This window comes from Bombus terrestris, chromosome 7 (assembly GCF_910591885.1).
Source record: "Bombus terrestris chromosome 7, iyBomTerr1.2, whole genome shotgun sequence".
Taxonomy (NCBI): domain Eukaryota; kingdom Metazoa; phylum Arthropoda; class Insecta; order Hymenoptera; family Apidae; genus Bombus; species Bombus terrestris.
In genome coordinates this window covers 12,689,836-12,707,107 of record NC_063275.1, presented here as the reverse complement: position 1 = coordinate 12,707,107, position 17,272 = coordinate 12,689,836, and the positions used below count along the sequence as shown (strand labels likewise).

Sequence of the window (17,272 nt, the reverse complement as noted above, 5' to 3'; positions counted from 1 at the left end):
CTAATTGCACAACGTATCAATAATGTCTTAACCTTAAAAAATACTCATAATTTTAATAAAACTGGAATATTGAAAATTTCGGAGTTATACTATATTTCCTAATTCATATACTGTTTTTATGTAATTGGGGAATATTATAACGAATTTCGTAAAAGACACTTTTTATCAGTGCTTAAATCAGCTCGACCGATACACAACTAAACTACAGTAACTTGCATATGCATGTAGTATAGGTACGTAAATTCTTCTTTGTAATGTTATGATTTTTTAAAGTAAACGAGTCTGATTATTACCCCAGTTTTGTACGTGATAACGATAAAAAATTCGTCAGTTTGGCGTACCATTTGTTGAATTGAACGAGATAAATGGCTAATCCAAATGAATTAAGATCGATATGGAAGAACGCCGACGCCATTACCTTCGATGTCGATTCGACTGTGATACAAGAGGAAGGAATTGATGAACTTGCAAAGTTTTGTGGAAAAGAAAACGATGTTATTGCGTTGTAAGCTTTCTCTTCCTTTAATTTTTTTTTTTTTTTTTTGTTTAAAAATACAACACATTTTTTATTATTATCATTATTATTTACACCACTTGAGGGTGTCCGCTCTAACGGAAAGATAATCTATATATGTATTTAGTTGCTTATATGTATATGTATAACATCCAAAAATGATTTTAGAACAAATCGGGCTATGCAAGGAGATCTGACATATCGACAGTCTTTGGTTGAGAGGTTGAATATTATAAAACCAAGCTTTATGCAAATAAAGCAATTTCTGACCTCACGTCCATTAAAACTTTCACCTGGAATTAAGTAGGAAATAATTTTTAAGTCGACGAGAAACAATGAAACTAGATACGTAAATAATTTTACAGTTACTTATAAAAATTTCAGAACACTGATAACAGCTCTACAAATTCGTGAAAAGCAAGTATTTTTGATATCCGGTGGATTTCGTTCTTTAATTGCACCAATTGCTACATGTCTGAATATTCCATTAGAAAATGTTTTTGCAAACAGACTTAAATTCTATTATACAGGTTATTATTTGTTCATATTGATATAACATTAATTTAATATAATATATCTAAATATTTTATGAAATCACTTGTAGGAGAATATGCAGGATTTGATGAAGATCAACCTACTGCAATAAATGGTGGGAAAGCAAAAATAATAGAACAACTCAAAAATGAAAAAGGATTTACAACTGTTGTTCATATTGGTGATGGAGCGACAGATTTAGAAACTATTTCAGTAGTAAACCTATTTATAGGTATACCTTTCCATTACCTTAATTCTTAATTTACTTTACTTAATATTTAATATCACTTTTATTATACAGGATATGGAGGGAATGTGATCAGAGAGAGCATAAAACAGCAATCATTATGGTATATTACTGATTTTAATGAACTTGTCAATATTTTGTAAACGTAAACAATATGATATTTCTTATAAATATTGCGATATTTGAACAATTTTAACAATAATTAATAAGTAAAGGATCAAAGTTTTATCAGTTTTTTACTAATATTTCCCTTACTCAAAAGTTAACTTTCATCACGTTTATCTACAAAATTTGAGACTATTATATATATATATATATATATATATAAGTTTACTCGGATGGTAGAAATTAATTTTATTCCAAACTCATCAATAACATTTATTTTGTTTGAGTCGAAAAGAAAACTTTATAACGAGTAGTTTTTACACGTATTATACAATAACAACAACGTTCAGCTCTATGCTTACATTGTTATATATACCGTTATAAGACAATTCTTTGCACAAAGTACAGTGTTAAAAATTTTATAGAATGATAATAATTACAGTATACACTTAGTATCTGTACATATCTATGAGGATTCATATAGAAAAATATATACCTCTCTGTAAGTTATGAAACAACCAAATTTAAATCAAATACCGCAAAACATCGGACTTGCCATTGATTATATTTAATAAATCTGAAAATTAAATTCTTTTTTAAAAAATTCAGAAAGTATTAAACGTGAAAATTATACTTTGATATTGACTTGCTTAACTTTACTGACTATGTTCCATTCTTTGGTAATCAATGGTAATTTCTCGTTTTTTCTTGCTTCTTTTGTTGTATCCATTCTTGTACTCTACGTTGAAGTTCAACATTTGATTTTACCATATCCATAGTAAGAGGAGATCTATTGAACGGGTCAGTCTGATCGCTTAATAAGTGCCTAAACAGCATTAACGATAAAAATAATCAAATATATATTTTGTTATAACAAACGGCCTGAATAATAGCAATGACAAAGAAATACTAACCTTGCAATGGTTTGCCGATCTATAGTTATCTTTGATGATGGAAGAACAACAGGATCTGTCATTAAAGTAGACATAATTGGATCTAGAAACTCATCGGGAGCATCGATTAAAATTTCGTCTTCCTCCTTTTTATGACTTGCGGCTGCCTCAACATTTTTTGCAAATTGATCTAAATCGCCTAATATACCCACACCACCGATACGAACTAAAATTTTATTGTCTTTAGTCGGCATTTTCAATCATTTATAAAAATTAGAACAATATAGAATATACGAATCATGATATTTTATGCATCTGATAGTAATTAAATTTTGCACAGATATAAGTACCAAGAACGTTATCAGCTAGTTTGAACAGTTCCGGGCTATATGAACGACCATCTTGTGAAACAGCAAGCGTAAAAGATTCACTATGACTAAGATTTATATAAATTTCGCATATATTTAATACTAAATTTGCTGGTTGGAACGCATACTCTTTCTGTCCATTAACCTAAAATTAAAATGGTTAATTCCAGCATTCTACAGTTTAAATAGGAGCATCTAATAATTCAATTATATTTGTTACCTTTAAATTGTTTTTATTTGGCCCAACCAGCTGAAGCAACAAATAATTAAGCATCGAGACAATACGATCCACCATTGTTGGATGACAAAAGATGGATTTTATTTCTGTAGTTAACATTTTTAATGTGTATATAGTTTTTCTACCTAATATATTGTCAAATCGTGCAATCATTCCAAGATGTAAGAGATAATGAGCTTGTTGATCACGTTCATATTGTGGTAGTTTGTTCCATTCTCCACTTTCCCTTTTGATTGAAATTATTTTTCATTAATCTTATTTATTCAATATTATTTGTTATATAAGATTTATACAAGTTAGCAAAGTAAAATTACATATTGCTGATTAAATTAATAAATAATAACCAAATTGAATACCTTGCTTGAATCAATTGTTTCAATTGAGCCATACTTGAAAGTGCTTCATCTAATAAGAAAACTGCATCATTCATTAAAAGATTTATAAAACGCAAAAATAATGGAGGCTGAGCTGTTTCCATATTGGCTTCTGCTTCTTCTGCTAAAGAACTGTACATAAAATCATTATCATACAACACCATGTAATATGAATTATAGGGTTACTATAAAATATAAATAATAATAAATTTATATATTATCTTTGTCTTTTGCTTACATGAAATTATTACGATGTTCTGGTAATTTCCACAAGTACTCCATAGCAACATACATTGGTCGCCGATAATTAAACTTTTGTTCAAATTGTACACTTTGTCCAGTCATTTCAATGCTCACAAATACTTTAAGTAAATTCGGAACAATCTAAATACATAATAAATAATACATAATAAAACAAAGTTTTATGAGAAAAAAAAATATTCCATTTTATGAATTTCAAGCAGGTTACATACATATTGTCTATATGGATGTGTGATAAATAATTGTTCTCTATGGAATGACCCTAAGCTTGGTGTTACAGGGCTCATAGTTTCATCGCTTGTAGGTAAAAGTGCCTCTAAGCCTTCTGCTAGACGTGCACGTAGATGAGGATTATATAAACGTTGTTGAGACTCCATTAATACTATGATCTGATATCACATACTCGATTATTTTATTAAATCGTATGTATTTTTGCTATTTTTAACATATTGTTGTTAGCTCACCTCTGTTAATACAGGCATTAGAAAGGATGGTCCTTGTTCTTCAAAAATATTTGGATTTATGCGTCGTAATAAATACAAAAATCTAATAGTATTTTCTACCACAAATTCCGGAATGCATCTATGTATAAATAATGGTGTTGTTAAATATTAGTTGTAATTATTAATATATATAGTTGAAACAAAGCACAATATTTAGAAGATACCTCAAAGTATCTGGAACAGTTCCTGGTAAAGGGAACTTCACCTCTTTACATTCCTTTGGAATGTAATTTTCTTCATTTTCTCCAATCTGTACATCATTTAAATATACTTGTACTAACCAAAATGCTGTTGTTGCATGAAATTTTGCTAATAGTTTTAGCATCTCTGGTACTAAAAGGCTTGCTCTTAAAGATAAATACCTAAAATTTAAGATATAAATTGTATATAATAAATTATGCAATATAAATTTTTATGGTAAAAAAGGAGAGATAAATCTTTTTTTATTCTTAAGAATCACAAATATATACTTGGTCATTTCTGCTTCCATGCGTTGAGTTATTATATCAAATACTTCCGATCTACCACCATTCTGTGCATCCTGATATACTCTCTGTATTCTTACCAAATCCTGGTTTGTTCTAAAATTCAACATATAATTCTCTTAATTACCAATATTCTTTTATTATAAGTCTTGATTAAAATGGGAAGAAAAATTTAAAAGTCAAACCTTAAAAGTTTGTCTAACACTACTCTATATCCAAGATCTAATGCTCTATGAGTTAAGAAAAAGCATTCAGTAGTAAAACCAAATGTTTTTGCAACTGGTCTGGCACCACCTTCCGACATTGGTATCAAACAAGTTTCTGAAGACATTCCTTTTAAATGTATATTTGAATTTATACAGTCATCCTGATCATTAACCTAGATAGTTAATTGTTATAGAATAGTACATTGTTAAAAATTTGACAATTAATCTTAGTTGTATTATTTTTTGTAAATTGACTTACATCTGCAGCACAATATGTTGGATCAATTTTAGGCACTTTAGGATCATTTTGTTTAATGCAAAATGGTTGACAAAGACGCAATAGCACATTTCCTAAATTTAACATAAAACCGTCAGAAACACATAACATTGAGTTGAAAGTCACATCATTCTGGGTATTCCAAATTTTTCCTCTATTTGCATTTAAATGAAGACAATTGCCTATCCATTGTAAAGTCAAATGACGAACTTCTGCCGAACATTTTAATAGTAAATGAAAAACCTTTTGCAATGATTCATTTAATGCATCTAAGGCTGTCCAAATATTTCCTTCAACTGAAGTCTACGTGATAGAAAATATATATAAATATTATTTCATGCATAATTTTTGTTCTTTTTTTTTTACAATTTACTTGCCTGTTGTAATGGCTTCTCAAAAAAATAAAATGGTTCTTCTATTGTTTTTGGTAAACAGCTCAAACTAAAAATTGCACCTAATAATGTATCTGCATATGCTCGGCCTTGATTGCTTTTAGGAGTACTATGATCAATTAATAATTTAGCTAAGGGTTCTATCGAGGAAAAAAGATTTAATACATTAAACCAATATTGACGATAAAGGACAAGATTACTTTGTGCTGCTTCTTTGTAAATTATATCAAGAATAGGACTAAAAGACATAGCTATTATATCCATAGCATCTTCTTCATTTTCATTTAGTAACTCACACACAATACCATTGACAAATGATACAAATTCTGATTTGGGCCCAGTTTCATCCATACATAATGTAATAAACTGATTATAAATCTGTAAAAAACAAGAAAAATAACTGAAAGTCCTTTAAATTTATTATATTTAACTTTGCAAAATATAAATCTCATTAATTATGTAAATGTACATTGATATACCTCTTGTTCTTCAAACAATTCTGGCTCTTCTAGCGCGATAGTTGCATTTTGTAATATAACCTGAGTTATTCTAAAAAGGGAATCAGATAATTCTGGTTCGTCTTGATACAGTTGCAACCGACAATAACTCTCAAACAAATAAATTATTACTCGTTTTTCTGTTGTATGAGGATCAGTAAAAATTTGTTGAGAATTGTCTATAGGTACTAAGTTAGATTCAAGATTAGGTAACATTAATCGGTCAAAAACTGCTTGTTCGACTGAATCAACATTAACGAAAACTAATCTTCGTTCTTGGTATTCATTTGCTTCTAATTCGTGTAATGTTATTCCAAGTATATCACCAAGAAGGTGGTTAATCTGATGATCGGTTCTAAAATCTCTGGAATCCTCCAAACTTTGGATTCCCGCAATATCGTCAAAATTTTCATCTTCAAGTTGCGCAACATGACTAGCTCTATTACTTTCGTTGATAATTGCCTGACTTTGAGAGGAGAATGACACGGCATCGTTGATAGTTGAAAACAACCCAGCAAATGGATTGTTATTCACATTGTCGCACATGATTCTCTCGTTAAAATTCTATCACAATTATTGCAAGCATAATTATTCTGAAAATAAATTGCTATGATTTAATTTTCAACCCAAAATGTATTACAAAATAAGCCAAAATATTCTCCTGATTAATGCACACTACTCTGTATTCGTTTCGTCGTAGAGCGTATATGTATGCGCACGCGCCTGGTATGCGTATGCGTATGCGCGCGCACCAATGGTTGGATAAATCGAATTTGCTATAAAATACTGTTACGTATATGTATATGCTTTTATTATTCATTTGTCACAAAAATTTTTGTTTTCTTTGTTTATTGATATAAAGTTTAATTTTATGTTGAAAACCAAAAACAAATTGTGTACATGACCAAATTTATTTATTATATAAATGATTCCTCTAAACATGAAAATAAATTTTGTATGAAACGAATTTATTTAAAAATTCAGGCACAAAGTGGGTTTGTTTACATATTTCAACACAATGTACATATATTAAATTAAATAATAGAAGGCACCGTTATATCAATTTATCGCCAAGGTTTTCGTACAGTCCCAGCGCTGGTACTTCTTTTAATACTCTCATCTGCAAGTTATATAATTATTGATAATACACTGATATTGATGACTTATGTATCATGTAGTAAATGAGTTAAATAATAATATATACATATGTATATGTATTAATACAATTTGCAAATTAATTGCAGTAATAAATATTATGACCTGACATTATAATAAAAGAAAATAACTTACATAAAATGTTTGAAGAGATAAGTCTTTCTTTAATATCTGAAGTCCAAGTTTGACATCTAGATCTAGACAAACATGAACGAACAAACGAAGTTGGTTGATATTCTTCCATCCTACCAGGAAAAAAAATAAACAACAAATAAATGGGAATTTATATATATATAATTATAGCTGTTGGTTTAAACAGCAGTATGTTATGCTAATATAAAAATGGAAACTGTGTACTGGATACATGATTATTTTAGAAATTCTATTTGCTATAGAAAAAATTAAATATTGAGAATCTAAATATTGAGAATAAAAAGCATACTTCTGCAATACTAAATATACATTTCATATTAAGTACTAATTATGTTCATTGATAAATTTATGGTACTAAATTCATTTAATACAAGCATCTAATAGCAAATAATGACATAATTTATTTTGCTTCAATAATATAACATTTTACATTTGAAGAATTCATAGAAATTTCTGTAAGAAAACAAAGTAAATTTTACTATGCAGAGTCATACTCCTTCAATTTTTTCCTGGCTAAAGTCCGTTGAGTTGCAAACGAGTATGATCTTGCAGATGATGGACGTTCTATACGGGATTTTTTAATTTCACGATCTTGCGCTATTACTTGCGTTCTTTTCTGGGGATTTTGGGCAAATAACTCCACTATATTCATAGAAGCTGCGTCACACTTTTAGAAATCATAAAATTCTGATGAATATCCTTTCCTTAAGAATTTTCATATTTTAAATAACAATTGTTTTACTTATCAACAGTAATAAAATAATGGATTTTAAAACACTTTAAGTAGATTATTATTAAAATAATACAAATAGAAATTATTTGTTTTATTTTATCTTACTGTCAGCTAATTACTATCAAATTGATACAAGTGAAAAGCAAATTTTTCTTCTTAAATTTATAGACGATATGATAAAAAAGAAACAAGACTAATAAACTTCTTAATATTATAAAAAAACAAAGTGCATTGAGTGACATTTTTTTATTACAATATTTAACAATATTACCTGTAATTGAAGCCGATGTAAAAAATTAAATTCTGAGCGATTAAGGGGTGCATCAACATGAAGTTTAAGCATGCAATGTAAGGCTTCTTTGTATGTGTTTTTTAAAGCAATCACACGTTCGGTTCGCATCATTCTACGTACTAAATACCCTCTTGCATATGCGTTTATTACATTTACTGCTTTAATCTGTAGCATAAAAATAATTGTGTAATTTGAAATACTATTTAAATGGAAATCTAAATACAGAATATAAATACTTACATGTTTAGTTTCATATATTGTCCTCTCAAGGACTGGTACATGAGTAGTTTTGCTATCTAAAGGAAATAATTCTCGGCTAACGTTTGAACGTTTACTTGTTTCACCCTCCTCTAATAATCTTTCTTTGTAATTTACATCATTTGATTGCATCTCTGTATTTCTTCCATTTATTTTTGTCAGAGAATTATTAATATTGACTGAGGGTTCTGTTTCTGATGATCGAGCTGTATATGGATATCTAGTAGAACAAGAAGCATTATCATAATTCATTTCGGAATAAATATAATTCAATGGACACGAAGTTATGTTCGTCTTATTATCTTGTGAATGTTCTATTTCATTCTTTTGTTCTAGATTATCTTTTAAAGTTCTAACATTTTGCATATTGTTTTCATCATTAAAAGCAGGAGACAAGATATTTTCAGAGAGCAAAGAAACTGAAATTTTTGGAAAGGATTTTTTAATCTCAGTCAATAAAAGTAATTGTTGTTTTTCAAATTCCTTTTGTAGTAATGTTTGTTCCTTGTGTTGACGAAACATTAATTCAGCCATCTGATTCTTATGCATCTCTTGTACCTTTTTGTAAACTGTTAGAAGTTTATCAGATGCAATAGTAGATTTCAATTTAGGGATTGGGTTATCTATATCTGTATCTTTCGAAAATTTTGCCATCAAATTATTAGTTGCATAAATGCTATTGTGCTCATTTAGATCTTCCAAGGAACCACCAAGTTTACATACTGGATTAAAAGTGCAAGAGCTATTATGCTTGTTCCATGTTTGTAATTTTTCTATGTTTTCATTGTTATTATCTACAATATACTTTTCATTGTGATTAATTTGTATATCACTTCTATTAACACACTCTTTAGCTAACATCGTTTGAATGCAATCTGCAGACTTTGTTGATGGACATATTACAAAAGAAGATTCCGGTTTCGTTTGTAAAGAAACGGATTTACACATTTTACGATTAGTTTTACGATTAGAGTTTCTTATAGGAACAGATTCTTTATCTTCAGTTTCATACTCCCACTCAATTTTAGCTTGTGTAACATTCCATTCTTTTTGTTGGTTCGTATTCCCGTAAGATGTTGGAACATATTCTGAACATGGAGCACAAGTTGAAGTAGCAAGTTCCATTTGCATGTGTGCCAATAATATTGGACTTGGAGTATCTAACACATAGGAACCTTGACGTACTAATTTAGGAGTATCTCCTAAATTATCAAAATTACTTTCTTGACAATCTCTATCTCCGTTACATGTAGCATTATTCAGTGTTAATGGAATAATATTTAATGTTTTAGGCACTTGTGGTTTCCAAATATCTGATATTGTTTCTGTACTAATAGATTCTATTGAAGCTGTTTCATTCAAGCAACGATCTCTATCACCGCTAGCAGTTATTGATTTTGATTTTGAAACAGTACCAGGAGCCAAATTTACCTGATTTTCACACTTACATTCCATGTTTAAATTTTTACTAGATTGTAATGTTTTTTCTAAATTGTCATTAGAGCTTTCAAAAATTTCTATTGGAATATTGTTTATATCCACAGTATTAGTTTCATTATAATTAATATTTTTGCATTCAAAAGAAATTAAATTCTCTCTTGAACCATGAACTGTTTTTTTACATTTCATATCCCTTGATTCTTTTGTAACTTTTCTTATATAAATATTACTATTATTACATTCTTTAGCAATGTGTGAAACATTCAACTTTTTTTCTATATTTATTGCACATTTCTTATAATTGGATATTTCCTGTTTAATATCTTCAGTTATCTAAAAAAGATATATTTTATCACAAAATTAATCTTAAATGGTAATTATATATAATACAATGCCTATATAATATAGTGCATACCATTGGTGGTAAAATAGGAATTCCATTAATCTTGATACATGAAACATATGAATGACCTTCCATAGTTTTAACTTTTTAAATAGATCTGCTAAAAGTGATAAGAAACTTATACATAAAGAAAACAACTATTGTTTAAAAAAACTTACTAAAGAAAGAGTAGGATAATAATAATAATAATAATAATAATAATAAGTAAAATAAATTTTCATATTAATAAAGGCAATATTGTTAATAAACATTCTGTTTGTTACATAAAGATGTAAACAAGATAATTAAGTGATAGTTATATAATAATCAGAATAAAAATAGAGTAAAGCATTAAAGATAAATCAGAGTTTGGGATTGCATGCTCAAATATGTGCACGCATGTATATTAATTTGATTATTTGTTTATTTACATATAGTAATTTTATTATATGCATATATAATTGAAATGAAGTTAATGAAGCAAATACAATATCATCTAACAATTTGCTTTCGAAATGTGTCTCAATCTCTTTAAAGATTAATTTATTTAGCAAATTTGTTTGTCAGAACTCATTACATTTCATATTATACTTACTGTTACTTTGTATTTTTTGATAAACATTTTATCCAATACTAACACTAACGTTAGAAGAAAATTATTGAGTATATTTAATTTTATTTAAATGAATAAAAAACGGATATGCATTTTCAGTTTATTCATTTACATATTTATATAATATGTATCGATGTATCGATGATATTATATCGGGACAAACTTCCAAAAGCTAATATTTCATTAATTATTTATGCATTTTTTCATTATGAAAACATCAAGCTCTGATCACAGACGAGAAAAAGAACAAATGTGACATCGACATGCAATGATGCAATGCTTTTCCGTACCCACGTTTTGGGGTCATCTAAACCTAACCCAACTCTTTCCCTTATTGTGCAAAGGGCACATCCATTTACTTAAATTGCGTAGGTAACGTGTGACGAAGGAAGCGAACGGAATGCATCAGAACTGAGTGAGATACATCGAAACATAGCGAGCAATGAATTGTAAAACATTGTCATAGGAACAGATACAGAGCTTCAAATATGCGTTATCTTAATAAATCTACACATATTATCTCTTGCTGATATTTAAATTCTACTACTATGTCAACACTTTGAGAGTGATAAAAGTGGAAGCAGGCGAGTTACCTCTTGTTCCCTGTAACACCTAGAGTGAAGATTTCTCGCGAATAATAAACAGCAAATGATTTTTTAACATGTTACGCATAGAAAATTAATCACGTACTAGGTTAAATGGTAATTATTTAGAAGTTTATTTTCACTATCGATTTCGATGGTTTTTGAACATATCATCGGAGGCATGATTTTGAACAATTTTTTTCTATTATACATGTAACCGGCGCTCGACCCTAGTTTTCGAGATATTTACAAAAAATTGTTGGTACCACTACAGAGAATTCTGTCTATAATTGTACGTTCGTGGTAGCGTATTCGTTAGTTTGGTTGCCGGCTGGATAAAATGACCTAACCTAATTCAAACCTAACCTAACCCAAACCTAACTCATCTTTTGTTTATATTATACAAGGTGAGTCACCAAAAACGAATCATCTAAATAACTCTTTCAATTTTTGAGATACAAAGAAACACTTGAAACAAAAGTTGTTTGGTTACCAGGGGACTATTACGTAATAGAAAACATTTTTCTCAGGTGAACGTGTTTAAGAATCTTGAAATTTCACGATTCAATTTTAGCACAATTTCTTCTGTGCGATTTTCGGTATATGAGTATCGAGGCCACGATCATGTAAACAGGTCTCGACATCTATACATGCCACATGGAAGAAAGCATTCTAAAATTGAATCGTTAAAAATCAATATGAAAAGTAAGAAGAGTCTTGTTTTGCACATGTGTGACATGCTATGAATGTCTCAGACAGAGACTAAGACAATTTACCCATCTTTGTCTATTTCGCAAAAGCGAAAATTTTATTGTCTTCCATGTTGATTTTTCACGATTCAATTTTCAGTTTTCCCTAGAAAGTCAAGACCTTTCCCTAGTTGTTTATATGATCGTGGGTACAACTGTGCTCAAGTAATCGCAATCTAGTTATCATTCGAAAGCCACCATCCAGAGGTTAGAAAGCCAATATTCCCTACTAAATAAAATAAAACCCTATTTAGTTATATTCCAAAGTATCCAAAGCTAACGAAGTAATGATATATAGTTCACTACCGTTGTACATAGAAATTATTAAAATGAATAATGTCGATGTCTATCTAGACTCGTCTTGTTATCGAAATATCAATTATCTGTGCCTGGAAACGATGATTCTTAGTACGTGTATAAAAAATGTGAAGCAATAATAATAGAAAATGTCTTGTTACATATGTATGTAAACATTACGCAATAAGCGGTTTCCAGGGGAAACGAATCTGACGGGACACCGCGAAAATTGTAAATCGAATTGTGATCGTAACTTCTCTTCTCAGAACGGTGATTCCAGTTTTGTTTCAAGTGTAATTGAGTCCTGTGTGCGAACCTAGTGACCGTGTCTTATCACGGTTGGAGATTTTACCCGTGAAATGTCAAAATGGCGTCTTCACAGGACGCTTGGTATCTGTCGTTGTTAGGACTAGCAGAAAACTTTCGAACCTCGAGTCCACCGAATATCAAGTCATGCATACAGTGTTTACAAGCGGTCTTCAATTTTAAACCGCCTCCAAGAGTCGAAGCACGCACCCATCTTCAACTTGGTAACATCCTTCTTACGCATACCAAAAACATCGATTTGGCGCGGTCTCATTTAGAACAAGCGGTAAGTTGAAGTATTATTTGTACTTTAATTAATTACATTCAACTTTTTCTTCTAATATTGTATTTTATTTTTATCGTGCACTACGTGGAAATTTCGATACATCTGTTTATACTGATTCTAACCTTTCTTTTTATTTTGGTACAGTCGGTAATACATGTATAAGATTATGAGTGATTAAAAATCAATTGATATGTTAATGTGTATGTACTTAAGCGATGGTTTAATTTTTGGATAATTGATAATTTAATATTTGAATAATTGATATTTGTTAATTGATGGGTAATATTGATATTATGTTTTAGTGGCGATTGAGTCAGAATATAAACACTTTTGATGACGTTAAGTTTGAAGCAGCAAGTGTGGTTGCTGAACTGTATGAGCAACAGCACCAATCAAATCTAAGTAAACCTATATTACGGAAGGCTATAGAACTTTCTCAACACAATGTGTATTGGCATTGCAGACTTATTTTCCAACTTGCAGTAAGTTAGAGACTGTTTTAATTAATGTCAGTAATTAAGTAGTTATTTAATGATATTTTTGTGTAATTTAGCAAATACATGCATCAGAAAAAGATTTTGTCGCAGCTAGTAGTCTACTTGCAGTGGGTGTTGATTATTCTCATATCAGTAATGCAAGTTATACAAGAGTTCTATTCTTATTGAGCCGATGTATGCTTTTATTAATAGACAAAAAGTTTACTGAGGTTCATCCGCTTTTAAATTCAGCTGGACACCATGTTGAAAATTGGCAGGGTAGTCCACATCAAAAAGAGTATTTAAAAGTATATTTTTTAGTGCTTCAAGTTTGTCATTATTTAATGGCAGGACAAGTAAGCAATGAATAATATTTTGTATTTAATAAATTTATGCTATTTATTTATATTTAAACTTTTTTTGACAGGTTAAAAGTGTGAAACCTTGTTTAAAGCAATTGCAACAAAGTATACAAACCATAATGTCTCCTAGTTGGCCACCAGATGAAATAGTTACGGGTTCTAATATTGGAGATATGTTTATATGGATGCCAAAGGACCATTTATATGTTTTGGTGTATTTAGTAACAGTTATGCATTCAATGCAAGCTGGTTATATGGACAAAGCTCAGAAATATACAGATAAAGCATTGACTCAAATTGAAAAGCTCAAAAGTAAATGCAATGACTTATCATCTTAATAGTATTATTATGACTTCCTAGTTAAATTAACATTCATATTGTATTTTGCAGTTGTTGACAACAAACCTATACTTTCTGTTTTTCAACTAATGTTGTTGGAGCATATAGTAATGTGCAGACTAGTAATGGGAAATAAAAGTGTAGCTCTTGCAGAAATTTCTCAAGCTTGTCAGCTTTGTAGAAGGCAGCCAAGGTTACTTCAAGGTCATAAGCCACAATTGCATGCTTTATTGGGACTATATGCAATGTCTATGAATTGTATGGAAGCTGCGGAAGCACAATTTACTGCTGCTTTAAGAGTAGGATAATAAACAAATTAAATATTACTAAATGTGACTTTTTAGTAGTATTGTGAAAAATAATTTCTTTTACAGACATCACAAGAAAGGGAATTGTGGACTTTCGCGAATTTGAACTTGGCAATAGTATATCTTAGGACAAAGAGGGATGCTGATTTAGGTGCTTTATTAGAACGAATAAATCCCGAGTCTTTACCATCTCATTCACACTCTTTAAGGGCAGCAGCTTATTATGTTCAAGGTCTTCAAGCGTTTTTTGGAGCGAGATACAACGAAGCAAAGTACGAATCGATAACTGTTACTATACTTAATATTTTTCAAAAAGCCATCAAATGTACCGAAACATATAAATATATTTATAGGAGATACCTCCGGGAAACTCTAAAAATGGCCAATTCTGAAGATTTAAACAGACTCACGTCATGTAGTCTCGTACTTCTTGGACACATATTTCTTTCTTTAGGAAATAGTAGAGAGTCCATGAACATGGTTACTCCTGCGATGCAGTTAGCTTCTAAAATACCTGATGTTCATGTACAATTATGGGCTACCGCCATACTTAAAGGTATATGGAAATTTGGATGTATTTAAACAACAGAAGGTTCATCTTTAAATGACTCATCTTTGTCGATAGATTTGTATAGAATTTGTGGAGATCCGAATCGCGAAAGTGAAGCATATCAAATGCATTGCACGTTTTCGCAAACACTCTTGAAAGATCATTTTCAAAGTACACAGATGGGCGAACATAATCTTATACAGTGGACTGATGGGCCTGTGCCTGCTTTACCGAGTAATCCACCACCTTCAACGTCACAAGCAATTCTTTAATAATATTCAAAAACTTGATAGTTTGTATATTCGAAGCGTGTAAACTATTTGATGGAGCACAGAAAAGTGTTAGGTTTGTACAATTTGGTTATCGAATTATATAGTGAACAATAAAATCAGAGGTAATAATAAAAGCATGAGTCTCTCTTAAACGAGAGAGTGAAGTAGGTTGAATCACAAACAAACTAATTAATTGCGATTAAATCGAAGAGAGCAAAAATTTAATTGTTCAATGTGGGTATTAAATGATGTCCACAAAAGCTCATTGTTTATTATCTAAATATTTTCGGGTAACTAAAAATCACACAGAATTTCATTTGCAGAGTTTCATAAAGATTATATATATACTATAAGTTTGTACAAACAATTTATTGTAGTCGTTTTCTATGTCACAGAGATACACAAAAAAAAGTGAAAAGATGTAGAAAATATTGATATATTTTATTATTTTGTAAATTGTAAATTATCTCGAGACTTTTTTCCTCATAAGTGTAAATCTGCAAAGAAGAAGAGAGAAAAGTGGCAGTACTATCGCTCCAAGTATCAAAATAATTAAATGCATTTTTCAATGTAATTATCATACCATTGCACAAATACTATTTTAAAATTAACATAAAGTTTAATTTATGCTATAAAAGTGATAGATTTTGATACGAATGTTAAGAAATATTTGTTGTTGGTGCTAAATTAAAGGGCACATTAAAATGCATTAATAATTTAAGTCTTGGAAAATCTTATTTGCCACACGGAGAACAATATTTCCAGCCAAATCAATTTTTCTTTATATCTTAGTTGCTCTCTGTAAGTAATTTATCTAAATTTGACATCCTAAGAATAACCTAACGTTATTATTTTGTAACTTACATTGATTTTATTCACATATTTTTTAAAATTTATAATTCATACAACTTTTTAGGTTTACATAGCACGTTGGCAAGTATGTTTTGAATTAAATTTTAAATCGAGACTGATAAAATTATTATAATAAAGAACTAGATAAATATGGATCAGAGATACGATACGTGGGTGCATATTTCAGAGATTATGAATTTGTACATCTATGAAGATAAATTTAAATAAAATTGAAACATTTCACGAAAATAAAGAATTGGATTTGGTAAAAATGAAGAAAATAAGAATAAAATATTGATAATATTTCCAACGTACTATGCTCTTCAATGACCAAAGTAGGCTTTTAAAATTCGGGCTGTGGACACAACAGAAATAATTGTATGTTCATAAACGTGTACCCTTTACATGTGGGGAAATATGTTGATAGGTACAATAGGTTGCAAAATGTTCTTTGAGAAACAAAAGAAGTATCGTACCTATCGTATGCGTGGTGCGTATCAGTTGATGTGTTTTTATCCAACAATGTATGTATATAATGTATAATTAAAATAAACACAATCGTAAGTAGTATTAGATAGAGCAATATATGAGAAAGGAAGAAAAATAAAGGGGCCTTACTATGTGGTAAGCTAAATGGCAAAGACGTTCCGCCTAACTTTGCATTGTTTTTAAATTAAGATATTGTACATATTTTAAATAGCAAAGATAATAAAGAGTAAAACAGAGAAAAAAATATAACAAGACTACATACCTGTAAAAAAGTACTTTATCGTTTTTGTGTATTTATGTAATCAATATGGAAATTATATTATTTGAATTAATACTGTCATCTTTGAGTTCTTTATTTATAGTATTTATATGTATTTTTGGTGGTTGTACATGATGATAAAAAATCCATAAAAATAAACAAATCTTAGGAAAAGACATGGTTGTATAATAAATTAGTCATTTTAGAACAGTGATTTATTAAT

General features: G+C 29.6%; 4 protein-coding genes across 9 annotated transcripts; 2 read left to right on the top strand and 2 right to left on the bottom strand.

Annotated features, from left to right (window-relative positions):
* Positions 1 to 1,521, top strand: LOC100643511 (phosphoserine phosphatase). Its single transcript, XM_003402538.4, has 6 exons — positions 1 to 233; positions 299 to 505; positions 683 to 817; positions 899 to 1,044; positions 1,119 to 1,280; positions 1,350 to 1,521. The coding sequence occupies exons 2-6, from the start codon at positions 366 to 368 to the stop codon at positions 1,436 to 1,438; spliced, it is 672 nt and encodes a 223-aa protein (XP_003402586.1). The 5' UTR covers positions 1 to 233; positions 299 to 365; the 3' UTR covers positions 1,439 to 1,521.
* A 139-nt stretch (positions 1,522 to 1,660) lies between these two features.
* LOC100647900 (ubiquitin conjugation factor E4 A) lies at positions 1,661 to 6,611 on the bottom strand. Of its 3 annotated transcripts, none has more exons than XM_012310211.3 (15): positions 5,877 to 6,611; positions 5,383 to 5,775; positions 4,988 to 5,308; positions 4,708 to 4,901; positions 4,508 to 4,618; positions 4,202 to 4,399; positions 3,999 to 4,116; positions 3,747 to 3,923; positions 3,512 to 3,657; positions 3,256 to 3,405; positions 2,882 to 3,125; positions 2,644 to 2,806; positions 2,315 to 2,519; positions 2,047 to 2,226; positions 1,661 to 1,977 (listed from the first exon to the last, which is right to left on the bottom strand). In XM_012310211.3, exons 1-14 carry the CDS (start codon positions 6,438 to 6,440, stop codon positions 2,085 to 2,087), a joined length of 3,126 nt encoding a protein of 1,041 aa, XP_012165601.1. In that variant the 5' UTR covers positions 6,441 to 6,611; the 3' UTR covers positions 1,661 to 1,977; positions 2,047 to 2,084. The 3 variants fall into 3 exon arrangements, with proteins under 3 accessions (XP_012165601.1, XP_003396587.1, XP_012165600.1); XM_003396539.4 differs by having other exon boundaries at positions 2,056 to 2,226; XM_012310210.3 differs by having other exon boundaries at positions 2,065 to 2,226.
* Positions 6,612 to 6,841: 230 nt separating this feature from the next.
* On the bottom strand, positions 6,842 to 11,906 carry LOC100648135. Of its 3 annotated transcripts, XM_012310209.3 has the most exons (7): positions 11,514 to 11,905; positions 10,341 to 10,428; positions 8,468 to 10,258; positions 8,207 to 8,392; positions 7,697 to 7,869; positions 7,185 to 7,294; positions 6,842 to 7,014 (listed from the first exon to the last, which is right to left on the bottom strand). In XM_012310209.3, exons 2-7 carry the CDS (start codon positions 10,401 to 10,403, stop codon positions 6,959 to 6,961), a joined length of 2,379 nt encoding a protein of 792 aa, XP_012165599.2. In that variant the 5' UTR covers positions 10,404 to 10,428; positions 11,514 to 11,905; the 3' UTR covers positions 6,842 to 6,958. The 3 variants fall into 3 exon arrangements, 2 of the variants coding, with proteins under 2 accessions (XP_012165599.2, XP_048263777.1); XR_007224854.1 differs by lacking the exon at positions 7,697 to 7,869 and having other exon boundaries at positions 11,514 to 11,906; XM_048407820.1 differs by lacking the exon at positions 6,842 to 7,014 and having other exon boundaries at positions 7,682 to 7,869.
* Positions 11,907 to 12,372: 466 nt separating this feature from the next.
* LOC100648021 (MAU2 chromatid cohesion factor homolog) lies at positions 12,373 to 17,130 on the top strand. Of its 2 annotated transcripts, XR_001098858.3 has the most exons (9): positions 12,373 to 13,142; positions 13,445 to 13,624; positions 13,696 to 13,974; positions 14,046 to 14,292; positions 14,371 to 14,618; positions 14,694 to 14,899; positions 14,981 to 15,183; positions 15,253 to 15,522; positions 16,366 to 17,130. XR_001098858.3 is itself a non-coding variant. In XM_003396540.4 (8 exons), exons 1-8 carry the CDS (start codon positions 12,918 to 12,920, stop codon positions 15,447 to 15,449), a joined length of 1,785 nt encoding a protein of 594 aa, XP_003396588.1. In that variant the 5' UTR covers positions 12,373 to 12,917; the 3' UTR covers positions 15,450 to 17,130. The 2 variants fall into 2 exon arrangements, 1 of the variants encoding a protein (XP_003396588.1); XM_003396540.4 differs by having other exon boundaries at positions 15,253 to 17,130.
* Positions 17,131 to 17,272: the final 142 nt, after the last annotated feature.